Raw genomic sequence first — 14,658 nt, 5'->3', positions numbered from 1 at the left:
AGCTGCACACACAAACACCCGTCTGCTTGGATGGTAACAGAGCAGCTCATTAAAAATCAGCTTTTTTAACACAGGAAGTGCTGCAGCCTTTTACATTTTACCACRCTCAGTCTCTCCAAAAGAGATGCTTCCAAGAGGAGCAAGGCAACAAGCCCACTTGCATCCCAAAAATCATCTTAAGGGAMTCTGGCTGCTTTCTCAGTTGATTTTCTTCATGTTACCAAGACATGACTATACTGGTTCCAAAAACTTCCCTAAGTGAGATTTATTTCAGAGATGAATGTTCTCCTCTGCTTCCTGTGCACAATTTTTGTAATATTTCAGCTGTGTCCCAGGCAAAGCATGTCTCGGGCTGYGCGAGGCTCTGCAGTTTTGGGAGGYGTTGAGTTGTGGTAACTCTGAGAAGGAGCTAACTGCGTTTTTCCAGCCATTGCCCGTGTTTGCTCTGATTGGTGKCAGGATCACACATCTGGCTGGAGCTGCAGGCTCCCTTCAGACAACTCCTGTGACCCCTTAAGTGTCCCTGGATCCCCTCAGATCCCCCAATTCCTCTCAAGTCCTGGCATCTCTCAAGAACCCCTGGCTCCCAGGAGAACCCACACCCCCCTCAAGCCCCCTCATCTCCTCTCAGAACCCCYGGTCCCCCTCAAGTCCCCCTTGCTTTCTTTAGGACTCTGGAACCCCCCAAATCCTCCTTGGACCCCCGAGAATGCCTGGTCCCCCTCTAGCCCCTCTGGCTCCCCTCAATTCCCCCGGCTCCCCTTAGAATCCCTGGCTCCCCTCCAAGTCCTCAGTCCCCCTCAAATCCTTGTGGTTCCTCTCAGAAYCCCTGGTCCCCCTCAAATTCCCCAGGTTCCCCTCAGTACCTGACACTCTTCAAATTTTCCTGACTCCACTGGGAACCTCATCCCCCTCAAATTTTCCTGGTCCCCCTCAAATTTCCCCGGCTCCCCTCAGTACCTGACACTCCTCAAATTTCCCTGACTCCCTTCGGAACCTCATCCCCCTCAAGCCCGTCTGGTTCCCTTCAATTTCCCCCGTTCCCTTCAATACCCCTGATCTCTTTCAAGTCCTCCCAGCATCTTCAAGCTCCTGGGTCCCCATAACGTCCCGGCTCCCTCAAGCTCCTGAGTCCCCTCGGTCCCCTTTAGTCCCCTCGGTCCCCTCAGCCCCCTGGTCCCCTCAACCATGTTCCTGAGCCATGTCCCTCAGTCCCCCGGTCCCTCAGCCATGTCCCTCACCCATGTCCCTCAGTCCCCGATCCCTCAGCCATGTCCCTCACCCCCCATGTCCCTCACCCCCCGGTCCCTCAGCCATGTCCCTCAGTCCCCGATCCCTCGCCCCCCGGTCCCTCACCCCCCATGTCCCTCACTCCCCGGTCCCTCAGCCGTGTCCCTCACTCCCCGGTCCCTCAGCCGTGTCCCTCGCCCCCCCGGCTGGCAGGTGGGAGGGCTGAGGGCCGGGCGGTTCGGCGGGCGCTGGCAGCGGGCGGAGGGCGGGCGGGAGCGGCGGGCCGGGCCCCGCTATTTGTACCGGAGCTCGGCCGAGCCCGCCCCAGTGCCGCACCATGCCGGGGCTCCGCTCGCTGCCGGGGCTCCGCGCCTCGCCGCCCGCTTTCCTCGTCCTGCTGCTCGTGCTCCCGGGCGGCAGCGCGGCGGCGCCGGGCGCGGGGCAGGAGCTGGAGCCCGGCAGCCGCTCGGCCGCGGCGGCGGCGCGGGTGGCTCTGCACTACCGCAACTTCCAGGCGGCATCGCTGGGCGGCCTCCGGGCGCTCGGGCAGGTCCGCAARGCGACGCTGAAGGTAAGGTGTAAAGGGACGCCGGGGAGGGTGCAGTTAACAGTAATTATTGTGTTGTTATTGTTAGGTAGAACTGAGTTTAGCGCGTTCCCACGCCGGGCACCGGCCGCCTTCCCGCATCGCTCCGGAGCCGCTGCCCCATCTTCAGGGACACCCGGGTCCCCTTCGGGACCGCTGTCCCATCTTCCTTTCCTCAGGGACACCCGGGTCCCCTTCGGGACCGCTGTCCCATCTTCCTTTCCTCAGGGACACCCGGGTCTCTTCAGGGACCGCTGTGCCATCTTTCTTTCCTCAGGGGGCACCTGACTCCTCTCCACCATCCCATCCTCAGGGACACCCGGGTCTCCTCAGGGACCGCTGTCCCATCTTCCTTTCCTCAGGGACACCCGGGTCTCTTCAGGGACCACCGTCCCATCTTCCTTTCCTCAGGGGACACCTGAGTCCCCACCAGGGCTGCTGTCCCACCATCCCATCCTCAGGGACACCCGGGTCCCCTCCGGGACCACTGTGCCATCTTTCTTTCCTCAGGGGGCACCTGACTCCTCTCCACCATCCCATCCTCAGGGACACCCGGGTCTCCTCAGGGACCGCTGTCCCAAAACCTCTTTCCTCATGGGGTCTCCTCAAGAATGGTTGTCCCACGGTCCCTCCCTCAGATCACGAACTTTATCTGAAGGCGATACAGTTCYCATGAGAAAATATACCTTAATCTTCCAAAAATCACGGGGAATTGAGGTGACAGGTGTCCCAGAGAGGAGCAGCTACCGGGGCAGAGCCTTCCCATCACGGGGAGCTTCCAGGGATGCTCRGGGTACAGCGCTTCTCCTCCTCCAGGTTTGGGGCTTTTTTACAGCTTGTTCAGTTTCTGAAAGCACAAGATCAGGCAAAAACTTGTGGGGAATGTTTGTCCGGGGCTGTAGATCCTGGAAGGAATGCATCGCCTTCCTGGAGAGCCGAGGGATGGGATTKAAACCCAGCCGTGCTGCCGGGCAGCTCCCAAAGCAAGGGCTGCTCGCTCTGGATTCCCAGTCTGGGGTGCCAAAGGCAGCATTGGATTCCACAGGATCCTTTCCAGGATCTKGAGATCTTCCACCACCTGTCCTGTGCAATTCAGATCCTCACTCCTAAACCTGAATAAGAGGATGCATTATTCAACCTCCCCATTCAGAAAGAMTATCCCACACCAACCATATCCAAACCAACCAGAAATATTGAGGATGCACTAATGCAGCCCTTATTTTATATAGACCATGAAGTGCAGAGCATGGCAGTGCTCATGGGACATGGGAATTTTCCTGTGGAATTGCTGCAGACACCTCTGACAGGGATTTACTGTGCCATTTCTTACTCTCCGAAAGTACAAGTGCTCCTTCTGTATTTCCTGGGCACTTTGCATATGTCTATATGTCTATATTTTCATATGTAAATACCAGTGCCTGTCTGAAAAATAAGTGAATATTTGTGGGGAGGGAAGGGGATTTTTCCATGTTCTATCAGCCACCTGCCTCCTGATACAGGAAGGAAAAGAAYTGGTTCATTACAGAGAAGTGAAACTCCTGACTTCCTCACGGTGCTGTATGCTGTAGGAGCTCCCTGGAACCACTCTCTGCAGTTTATTTCCCTTTTTATTTTTTTTTTGCACACTCTGTGAAAACAAGAGGAGAAATGCACTAGAAGCGGGCACTTCCTYCTTTCCTGTCCTCCCCTGGAAAAAAATGAAAAGAATTTCCTGGAAGGAATGTGCTCTATGAGGTGAAGGCAAGAGGCAGAAATGTTGGAGTTTTTTTTGTTTGTCTGGATTAAATTTTTTTTTTAAGAGGGCTAATTTCCTATTGGTTACTCTATTACTGGATCTCATAAAATCACGATAATTTTTTTCATGGAATTTAATAATGAGCATTGTAATTTAATACYAACTTTATTAGCCCACTAGCTGGTGAAACTGGTAATTGGAAACAGGACTGGAGACAGTCCCCAGTCTGCAAATTCTCTTAGATGGGAAGGATCTTTGAAGTTCAGGTAAAATGACACTCCAGGGTTTTTCTCTCCTGGCAACAAAATTCCAAACAAGGAATAATCCTTACCTTRCTGTTGGATGCAGGTGGCTTTGTGTTGTTCCTTCTTTTTTCTTGAGTGAGGATCTTCTAGGAAACAGCAGCTCCTGGGATGTTGGCAGCTGCCCTTGAAAATACATTTTTGATAAGAGAAAAGGTTTGTGCCAGCTGAAGATCCCAGAGTTTAAAGGGAAGCTGGAAATATTTCCAAACACTGATGGAGCAGTTTCCCATCCCAGGGAAATCCTAATTTAGGATTAGGGAGGTGAAGGGGAAAGGTCAGGTAACCCTGTGGCTAAACTGCAGCTAAATTTGCTTAAAGTGGACCAGAAAATCCAATTTTCTCAGTGAATATTTCTCGTCACAGCCTCACCTGGGCACAAACAGTGCAGTACCACAACTCTGCTCTTAATATTAGAAGTAAATTAAGTTTTCTACTTATTCCCAACAGTCAGGGCCCCACATTCGGGTGGGGACAGGGACAGCTCTTACTCCTTCCCACCTTTTCAGTGATCCAGGGAGAAACTGATCCCAGGGGAGAAATCCWGGTGGGGAAACAGAGAGGGGAAGAGATGGAAACATCCTGCAGCAYGGGGAGAGAGAGGGATCCTCCCTTTCCCTGCCTGTGGGGAGTGAGGGAAGTGCAAACTGATTGTGAACTGGTTGTAAACTGATAGTAAACTGCTTGTAAACKGATTCCTTGGGGCCTGGAATGAAGCTGCTCTGAAATTGCTGCTTTGGGCTTTCCAGGATGAAAAATCTGTCAGGAAAACTGCAGTAATCTGGAGCCCAGAAGTAAAAGAATCCYGTGACCCAGATATTGAGTGGAAAAATGAATTACTCACTTGTTTTCTTCTCGTTTTGGACGCTTTTATCTTTGGCTGCTTCCCTGGGGGTTGTCAGATATCCCTGGGCTCTGATCAACTCACACTCTGGGACTGATTTACAGCATTTTTGGATGAGAGTGGGAATTAATAACAGGAAAAAAAAAAGTTTTCCTTCAAGATTAAAAAGACTTTTATACATTTACAATTATTTYATGACAATTGGAGCTTCTCCCTTCTCCTTGGTGAGCTCAGGAAGCCTCAGGTGCTCACACCAGGCTAAATATTTGTTTTAGCTCTGTAGCACCACTTGGAAGCTTTCTAGGCAGCAGTAGTAGAGTGGTAGTAGCTACTCGCAGTACTGGGAGGGAGGAGGTGTAAATGAAGAGAAAATCTCTGCTTCAAACCCCACAGAAACACAGAATTCTGTGCTCTTTGAAAAGTCCTGCTGACTGTTTCAGCTTCTCTCATCTGCAGAACTGATAGCATTAAAAAAAAAAGTCTGCGTCACTGTAAAAATCCCCAAATTGAATACAATTAAGATTAGCAATAACACCTCTKGGGTAGATTTACAGCAATTAGAAACTTAGACTTAAATGTGGTGATTGCAAGAGATTAGAACCCTTCTTAACTTAATTTCWTTTTAATTACTGCTTCTTTGGTGATCCTGCATTTCAGAAGGTCAGTATTTACCATTCTGCCCCGTGTCACTTTGTCACTTGGAGGACAATAGTTTAGGCAGTGCACAAAAAAGGGCAAAAGGGGAGGAGGAGGATGCAGAGAAGAAAGAAATCATCAAAGTCTGAGCTCATCCYCTGTGTTTCCTCCACCTCCTTCATGGTGAGATTTGGCTCCACACTGGACTTGCCTCATCCTAAAGCTCCAGGAGGGGATTCTATAAAAGCACAGCAAGTGATTAAAACAATTTCTAATTCTACCTGCATTTTCCAACTCTGTGTAGGTACCACAGGCAGGTGCTGGGCTGAGGATCTGCTGTGGGTATGAAACTTCTACCCTTAATAAACTTCCTGGGGAAAAGTGTGCTGGGAACAGGAAGGCTCGAGGTTAGATAAATAACACACCCAGGTTAGCTTTGGGTCCCAATCTGCAAAAAGCAGCAAACAACCAGAACTGTATTTAAAAACCAAGGAAGGTTAAAAATCCGTGCTGTCACACTCAAAACTGGGAATTTCAGAAGTGACATTCTCTCCTGAGTGCTTCTTGCAGCACAAAAGGCTTTAATTCCACTGCTGGCTCCATCTTCTGTCTTCCAGGACATCCCAGAGTCTGGCCACAAGTATTACCTGCAGTTCAGCACTGAGGACTACAGAACTGGGGTGAGTTCCTGCTGCTCCAAATGGGTGTTAAATCAACTCCAACAGCTCCAAAACCAGGACCCCTCTGTCCTAAATGGATCTTCCACAATGGGAAAGCTTTCCTGCTCTCCCTGCCCGTCCCTGCTCCGAGGCTCACCTGAGTGATCATCAATCCTCAGGGATTTCTTGCTGAAGTCACTCGAGGCAACCAAGGGCCTGAATGGAACTGCACTGTGGCTCAGTGACAGTGTGGTCCTCATTATCCCTCTGTGGTCCTCATTATCCCTCTGTGGTCCTCGTTATCCCTCTGTGGTCCTCGTTATCCCTCTGAGATCCTCGTTATCCTGCTGGCCACACCCCAAAATGAGGATCAGGAGTTGACAGCTCCATGTTCTTTCCAGTTAAAACCCCCTCCATTCTCTCTGTCCCAGTTGTCAGCAGCACTTTGCTGTGCTTTTCCTTCACACACACACRTTTTGTGGAATCCAAATGATTTTCAGAACTTACTATGAAACCTTACATGATTTTTGTGTCAAGGCTGATACAATGAAGTCCCTGTTATCAATTAATGTTATTTTCTGAGCTCTCACAAACACATTTCYGAGATGACTTAGAGCATTGTCATGTCCTGAAAGCAGGACAAGCATTAATTAAAAACTTATGTTAAATCCCTTTAGCCTTGTGGTTTTAAACTCTTTCCTGAAAAAAAAAAGAAAATCCTTCTTGACACTTTCCTAACCCCTGAACAGCTTCATACAAKGAGTTGCTGGTAAATAAAATCTTTATGAAAGATTTAAACTCTCCCTTGACAGGAGAATGCTGGGAGCTGCCTGGCTACAGTGCTGTATCCAAAGAAAAGATCTCCTCCTGTTGTCAGCATCCAGTGCTCCCACACCAAAGACCAGAAGGAAATTCAGGAAGAGGACAACAGACTTTACCAAAGGATCAGGCACCAAACCAAACCAATCACTGGGAACAATATTCCAGGTATATTCCTCCAAATATTCACCTGTATTTCATTTTATCTTAAAGAGCAAAACAAATAGAGCATTTGGAAAGGAGACACAGTATTGACTGCTGCCAAAACAATCGCAGCTCCCCAGGGATTTTTAGGAGAACAAAGCCCCTCTGGATTTACCACTGGCAGCACCATCCTGTGAGGGTGGTTTGGGTTTAAAAGCAAGTCCACACCATTTTTAACTCAAGTAAATGCAGAATGTCCTCCAGGAATAACAAGTGCCCTAACCCACATCTCCCCAGTTGTGGCTGGAAATCACTGGGGATGATTAAAACAATTTTTCCATCCTGGAAAAATCCCATMTTTTCTCCCAGCTCAGTAAGGACTCCCATTGCTGTGGATTTTGGGTTTCTCACCCTGGGAATGGTGTCCCTTGGCAATGTCAGCTCTGCCACACTTTCATACCTCACTGGGACTGCAGGTTTAGCATCATCCTCCTCCCTCTTCCCTGTGACACATCCAAGGGAAGAGTCCCTCCCAGGAAAGGTGCTGAGCCAGGCAGAACCACACTGAGGTTCATCACTTTTCTGCTGAGCAGCCAGAATTAATCTAATTTTCTCTTTCTCCATGCCTTGCAGACAGCTATGGCAACATTGAGCCTGCCCTGGAGCCTGTGTGGGCTCTGGCTGTGGCTGGCAGCAGCTCCATCATGTGGGAAAAGTCCACGGAGACCTTGAGCTACTTCCTGGCCCAAGTGAAATCTGTGAAGCAGTGGGTGAGTGGGGCAGGARGGGAGCACTGCTCTGATGGGGGGATCCCCCAAATCCCAGGGCTTTCTCCTCTATGCTTCCAATTCCATGATCAGAGCTCATCTCACTCCATGGAGCYCTGCTCTCCCCCTTCCCTGAGCAAACTCAAGTGAATCAGAGCAGATGTTACAGTTCCACACTATAAAACTGCTCTTGGTAATCTTTTCTCTTTTGTACCTGCCCAGATCAGGAAAGATGATTTTGTTGAGTTTGACTACACTGTCCTGCTGCATGAAATGCCAACCCAGGTAAGGAGGTGCACGTGGGTAACCCCTCCTTCCAGCAGGAGATGGAAACCATAAAGATGATCCCATCTGTGTGCTTTGCAATCCCTTCTCCAGGAAATCATTTCCTGTCACATGCGCCTGACGTGGCTCCCTGGGCACCCTCTGAAAGTGAAACACTTCTGTGCTTCTGAGAGCCACAGCATGGAGGAGGCATCTGGAGCAGAATCAGGATCAGCTGCTGGGCCTTCAGCTGAAAAGGGAGCRAATTTTTAAGGGAAATCCTCGGTTTTACGGATATGGATCCAGTGAGCAAATCCTCGTGCTAACAGACCTGGAGCTGGGATCATTTTTCCATGCAAGTCAGTGAATGGGAATGCTTTCACTGATGTGTTCTGTGCCAAAATTCATTCCTGTCACTCCTCCAGCTGCAAGATTCAAGTTCTACATCTCTGCCTAAAATCTCTGCTACTCCAAATCCATACACACCCAGATCAACATACACCAGTTGATTTGATGTCACTAATTAACTGTTACTTAAGAGTTTGTAAACAAAGTTAATATATTTGGATTAAAATTGTGAGAAAAGTGGTAATCTGTCACTAAGAAATATTTGCCTTCTAATTTTTGTCACTTTTTGGCCTAGAATCGTGCTGATTTTTATAACTCTCATCTCCAATAAACCAAATACCATCACTCAGGGTCGAGGCTGGGTTTTCTTTCTGCTGCTGCTGGAGCCCAAATTTCTACCTTTGMTTTTACCCTGAACCAAACCAGAGCTGCAGAGCCAAGGAGGCCTCAGAAGGATGAATTCCCATGTTTGRGAACAGCTCTTCTGTTTTTCCTGCCACGTCCTGTCCCATCCTAAACCACAAAGTCATGGCTTTGTCCTTTCCACCAAATTCTCCAGCTGAATTTCCAGCAGAGCCACCACTGTCTCACCTCTGCTCTCTGGGATTGTACCAAACTGTCCCAAACTCATCTTTTTTTTCTCCCATTAGCCAGATTTGTGCCAGGATAAATGAAATCCTTCCCAAGAACATCACCTTCCTGAGGAAAACAGGCTCTAGGATGGCTCTTCTGTTTAACTTGGGGTGGTTTTCACAATCCTTGAGCTGTAACTGGGAACAACAGTTCAGGCATTTCACACACCAGCTTTCCCTGRATCTATTTATTTAGGCTGGGTGATGTCAACTTCCCAAATGTTGGGAGTTTCAGCATTTCCTTAAAAAGCTGGTGATTAAAATATTTTCTGCAATTAGGCCAAGAAAATAGGATGGATTTGGCACTTTGGGGCTCTGGTTTTGTCTCCTTACCTTTTTTTTTGCCACTGCCCTGCAGAGCTGGAACAGATGATCAGGCACTTCCCAGTCACCAGGGTGGTGGAACTGGCTGCTCACAATTTACAGCAATTAWGGAACTCCAGAGGAACTTCTGGATAAGAAGCAAAGCTCTTGGAATTCTACAGCAAAGTTTCCTGCAGCTGCTTTTAGGCCAAGGTTTCAGCCTAAAACCTCAAATCATACAGCAAAACTCTTAGGGTTTGTTTCTTTTCCAGTTCTGTTGAGAACCAGCACATCTGGCAGAATTCACATCACAACTAAACATAATAGAAACCCCATAAATATAAACCCCATAAATACAAATATAAACCCCATAACTACAAATAAAATCACACCCAGCCTGTTTCTGTCTTGCGTTCACCTCCAAATTTTGGGAAAAGCACTACATCTGCTTGTTTCAGAAATCTTCCAAATGGCTGAGGACCTGCAGGGCTTTTCTGGAAATGAATTCCAGCTGAGCATTCCCAAAAAGGGAATGCACTCGTGGACTTTTCCCAAGGCAGCACTGCATGGATACACCACAACTGGCCTGGGATCCCAGAGCAGCTCCAGGCCCTGACCAATCCTTTCCCAAGGTTTCCATAAATCATTTTCCCAGTTTTTCCATGAGGAGCAGCAGCCTGGCTGCTCCAGTTGTTCCTGTCTGGGAAGCATCAACCCCAGTGCCGTGCCAGGAATGTCACTGGGTTTGAACTGGAACCTCACTCCCTGGTTACTGGAATCTGCAAAAACATTTTCCAGCTGAGGAGGGCAGAGAATTCAACATGGACATTCTGGGAATGATGAAAAATGCAGAATTATGGGAATATCTTCTCACCTAACCCCCTTGTTTTGTCTTTGCTGTGAGTCAGCAAAGTCAGCTGATTCCTGAGCTGAGCATGAGCTGCAACACAGCCTCTGGATTGGGAGATTCTGGGAAAGGGGAATTTGGGTTTGATTTTCTAACATCCTCTGGATTGGGAGATTCTGGGAAAAGGGATCTTTGGTTTGGTTTTCTAACCCAAGAGCCAAAAGCCAAGCCCATGCCACGAATCCACACCACCAAGCCCATTAAATCCAACCCCACACAGTAATTTCATRTTGTTCCCAGCTTTGGGAAGATTCAATTCATACCAAAACTCCTGTCAGCTCTGCTCCATCCTTGTGCCACCAGTGAAAGTGGATTTGGTGACAAACCAGTTGCTTTGCCCAGTTGCTTTTTGGAGGATCCCGTGCCATTTCCAAAGGATTTGGAGGGGAAAATCCCATCTGTTCCCTGGAAGGAATYTGGAGCACCAAGTGATGCCCCACTCCCCATGCCTGTCCAGCAGCTCTCACCTGGCTTAACATTCCCAAAMCAGGAGCTAACCTAATTACAAAATAATGAGGTATCAAGTAAAAAATATAATTATTTTAATAGATCTTAATTAAGACAAATYTCAAGCCAAATCATCAGCCATGTTTTAACATCTATTTTGTTACAGCAGCATTTACACGTGAGCACTTCCATGGTGATCCCCTGGTGTTTTTGGCAACACCACAGAGAAAAAGTTTTGTGATAAAATTCCAAGTCCAAATCCCACTGGAGCCCACCTTACCCAGCCAGCCTGGGCTGCTTCCATGCCTTGGAAGAGGGAGCTGTTGGAGAAGATTGTGCAAAACTGTCCAGGGGACTCCAGAGGAATCCCCATCAGCTCTTGGCTTTGCCCTTTTTGGCAGGAAGTCTCCCCGTGGCTTCCAGGTATTTGTTGATGATTTCTTCCTGAGTGCTGGCTGAACACGGCTGGTATTTGGAGTATTCCATRGTATATTCCCCTTTTCCCTGCAGGGTTGGGAAGAGTGAAAGTGAGGATGGGCCATGTGCAACCCTGCTGAGCTGAAATAACCCCAGTGATCCTTCACAATYCCACCCAAACAAAACTCCTCAAGGATGGGAGAATTGTTTGGCCAGGAATTGCATTGCTCTGCTTTGATTTGTTCTCACTCCCTGCTGCAGGTGCTACGGATATGATGATCCCATTAACCCAAATTTACAAAATTAAATACATTTTAGCAAAAGGGACCTGGAGGACTCACCTCTGTGCAAGACCTCAGCTCAGTGGCATATCCAAACATATCATTCAGAGGCACCTAAAATCCAAACATATTTGCTTGTCATAAGGTGTTCTTTCCATCAATTTTGGACTATCATCTAATAATAATCCCAGTTATGACATAGTGCTGCCTGTAAATAGTTCTGATTTAATGATCTGTTGTTATAAAGTATCTGTTATTTTAATTAATTTATATTTGCAATGTGTTTTCAGCAAGAAACCTCAAAAATCTGGGAGTTTGAGTGCACCAGGAACCGGAATATCCCAAATTCAGTGAKGAGCCAACCAGCAAGGTTTGAGGGGTCTCCAGACATCCCTCCAAGGACAACTTGGAAAGCAGAAGGACCACAGTGTGGGGTTTGTCCTGAGCCCATCACCCACCAGGAAAACCCATGGAGGGACAGAAAAGAGGGAGCATTGAAGATGTGTCAATCTGGCTATAAATTTATCCATAAAACCGAGGAACAGGAGGGACAGAGAAGAGGGAGCATTGAAGTTGTGTCAATCTGGCTACAAATTTATCCATAAAAACTGAAGAACAGGAGGGACAGAGAAGAGGGAACATTGAAGATGTGTCAATCTGGCTACAAATTTATCCATAAAAACCAAGAAACAGGAGGGACAGAGAAGAGGGAACACTGAAGATGTGTCAATCTGGCTACAAATTTATCCATAAAAACAGTGCTGGAGTGAAGGAAAGGCAAGCAGAGGAGCAGTGAGCCCCACAGACCTCAGCATAGAGGGTGAAGTATCCCTCGGAGCCGTCCTGGCCCGTGATGACCCCGTGGCGCCGGTTGATCCCGGCAATCACCGCTCCCTGGAACTCGGTGGGAGCCATCACCTCCACGGCCATGACGGGCTCCAGGATCCTCACTGAGGCGTTCTCCATGGCTGGGGAGGAGGGAATAATCCATAATTAGAACCTGCTGCAATCCAGGTGCTCCCCTGCACTGCAGAAAATGCTTCATGGTTACTAAACATGGCTGGGTGTTTATTACATTGCTGAGGGAAAACCATCATCACCTAATGGAATTGCAGCTCCTTCTGTTCCTGAAGCCATAATCCCAGAAAGACCTCCAGGATCATCAAGAGCAACCTTGAATAGCACTGTGCCCACTAAACCATAGCACAAAATGCCACAGGCACATGTGGTTTGAGCACCTCCAGGGATGGTGACTCCACCRCTTCCCTGGGCAGCCCCTTCCAGTGTTTAACTCACCTTCAGCAAAAGAATTTCTCCTAAAAARAATTTTAAAATTCCTAAAAAAATTATTTAGCAAAAAAAAATTCTCCTAAAAAATTCCTTCAGCAAAAGATTTTCTCCTGAAAAAGGCCCAGTTTGACCAAATATTCTCTCCCGACCCTGTAAGGGTGAAGCTGTTGGTGTTGCTGTACTGAATTCCAGGAGAACAGGATTTCCTTCACACAACCACAGGAATTAGTGTGTATCCCTCAGAAATTCTATCAGCTCTTGTACAGATTTCATATTCTGCTCCATGTAAGTATGGGATGGATGGAGGGATGGAGGGATGGAGGGATGGATGGATGGATAGGGATGGATCAGGGATGGTTGGATGGATGGATGGACAGATACCCCAGCCAGCAGGACCCATCCCAAGGAGCAGCCTGTACCTTGTTTCAGGGCTCCCTCTCCTGCCCTGATGAAGGAGATCTCGTTGGAGTCCACCATGTGATGGGCCCCATCCTCCAGCACGAAGCGCACTCCGGAGATCCTGTGTCCTGACACCAACCCCTTCTCACAGGCTTCTCGAAACCCCTGTGAGGGACAGCTCAAAATCACCTGCAGGAATCTGCACCTCTGCAYTGTCAGCCTTTGGCACCTCCGTTTGATTCCAACACATTTTACAAACACAAATCACAGAGCGAGCTAAGGACAAGGAAAACTCAGGATTCTATGGCCAAACCCCCAAAAATGCTCTGTGTGGAAAGAGTTTTTGCCTCAAGAACAAGATTCCTTTAAGACTTCATGTTTTTTTTTAGGATTTGGCAAAAATCTTTAAGTGCTGCATCRTGGAAAAGAGAAAGAATAATGATAGGTTAATTGGTAAATTATACAGAGCAGCAGTCACAGGGGAGGGTAAAGAAAGAGAATTTGGGAATTGAGGCAGGAAATGCAGCTTAATTCCAGTTTCCTCCATAACTGGCCTCAGTAGGCACAGAAAAAGTCACAWTTTTTGGGGTTGGGAGGAGAATTGTGGGGCCACAACCAGGAGCAGAAGAGGCCGGGAAAAAGCAGCTTGAGCAGGAGGCTCTGAGTGTGAGAAAAGGAGGGACTGCAAGGGAAACAGAGCCAGCAGCCASCACCAAAGGAAACACASARCAGCTTCCAAACGAACTGGAAACCYCAGGAATGCAGGGMATGAGGTAAAACCCCACCAGAGTGATCCTGCTGGAGCACTGGGAAAAGCCTCCTTTGCTGGGGCAAGGCAGGCACAGCAAAGGTGGATGGTATCCCAGGAAACACCAACAATCAGGATTTTCTACATTATACACAAAGGTTTGTACCTTTTCCACAGCAGGCACRAACTGTTTGGGAATATTTGTGCCAATGGTTCTGTCCTCAAACTCCAGTTTGGTGAAGTCCTCTGGATCCAGGGGCTCCAGCACTCCRATCACTTTGCCGTACTGGCCTGCTCCTCCCGACTGCTTCTTGTGGGTAAACTCAAACCTAAACCCAAACAATCCCCCAAAACCAGGTTACTCATGACACAAACCACAGCTTTCTATGGAAAACATTCCCTTTCTCAGATAATTACAGACTGGTTTGSGTTGGAAGGGAGTTTTAAATAATTCCACAGTCAGGGATGCTTTCTGCTCTCCAAGGCTGCTGCAAGCCATGTCCAACCTGGCCATGAACGCTTCCAGAGATGGAGCAGCCACCAATTCCCAGGAAAACCTGTGCCAGGGCCTCCCCACTCTCCTAGGGAAGGATTTGTTCCCGATATCGCCCCTAAGGCTGTTTCAAACGCTGTTCGAGTCGGTCCGGAGGGATGCGCTGCTCCGTGCCGCGCTCCGTGCCCGCCCCGCCCGCTCCTGCTCCTGCTCCCGCCCCGCCCGGGCGCTTCCTGCGGGAGGAGGAAGCGGTTCTGTGGCTCATGGAGCTGCCTCCGAGCCATTTCCCGGCCGCCCGGGCCGCGGCTTTGGCCGTGGGGTACCTGCGGTACCTGCGGGGCGGCCCCGGGCGGGGGCTGGAGCTGCGGGAGCTGCGGCGCGCCCGGCGCCAGGTGAGCGGGGAGGGA

At 48.7% G+C, this 14,658-nt stretch overlaps 3 protein-coding genes across 3 annotated transcripts in view; 2 read left to right on the top strand and 1 right to left on the bottom strand.

The window, feature by feature from the left end:
• Nucleotides 1-1,546: 1,546 nt before the first annotated feature.
• Nucleotides 1,547-8,684, top strand: RARRES1 (retinoic acid receptor responder 1). The gene is made up of 6 exons (XM_057383807.1): nucleotides 1,547-1,801; nucleotides 5,951-6,013; nucleotides 6,805-6,979; nucleotides 7,589-7,725; nucleotides 7,945-8,007; nucleotides 8,101-8,684. Exons 1-6 carry the CDS (start codon nucleotides 1,568-1,570, stop codon nucleotides 8,257-8,259), a joined length of 831 nt encoding a protein of 276 aa, XP_057239790.1. The 5' UTR covers nucleotides 1,547-1,567; the 3' UTR covers nucleotides 8,260-8,684.
• A 2,017-nt stretch (nucleotides 8,685-10,701) lies between these two features.
• Nucleotides 10,702-14,658, bottom strand: part of GFM1 (G elongation factor mitochondrial 1) — a 16,445-nt gene continuing 12,488 nt past the window's right edge. The window contains exons 14-18 of the mRNA XM_057383800.1: nucleotides 13,925-14,087; nucleotides 13,031-13,175; nucleotides 12,129-12,289; nucleotides 11,382-11,435; nucleotides 10,702-11,127 (exon numbers count right to left, since the gene is read on the bottom strand). Of these exons, the coding sequence (XP_057239783.1) occupies nucleotides 10,996-11,127; nucleotides 11,382-11,435; nucleotides 12,129-12,289; nucleotides 13,031-13,175; nucleotides 13,925-14,087 (655 nt within the window). The 3' untranslated portion in view covers nucleotides 10,702-10,995. The remainder of the gene's footprint in view (nucleotides 11,128-11,381; nucleotides 11,436-12,128; nucleotides 12,290-13,030; nucleotides 13,176-13,924; nucleotides 14,088-14,658) is intronic.
• Nucleotides 14,500-14,658, top strand: part of LXN (latexin) — a 5,306-nt gene continuing 5,147 nt past the window's right edge. Inside the window, 1 exon segment of the mRNA XM_057383802.1 lies at nucleotides 14,500-14,643. Coding sequence (XP_057239785.1) covers nucleotides 14,515-14,643 — 129 coding nt within the window. The 5' untranslated portion in view covers nucleotides 14,500-14,514.

The sequence above is a fragment of the Malurus melanocephalus genome, unplaced genomic scaffold, assembly GCF_030028575.1.
Source record: "Malurus melanocephalus ecotype Western Australia unplaced genomic scaffold, MMel_1.1 scaffold_660, whole genome shotgun sequence".
Lineage (NCBI taxonomy): Eukaryota > Metazoa > Chordata > Aves > Passeriformes > Maluridae > Malurus > Malurus melanocephalus.
This window is presented reverse-complemented; position numbering and strand designations above follow the sequence as displayed.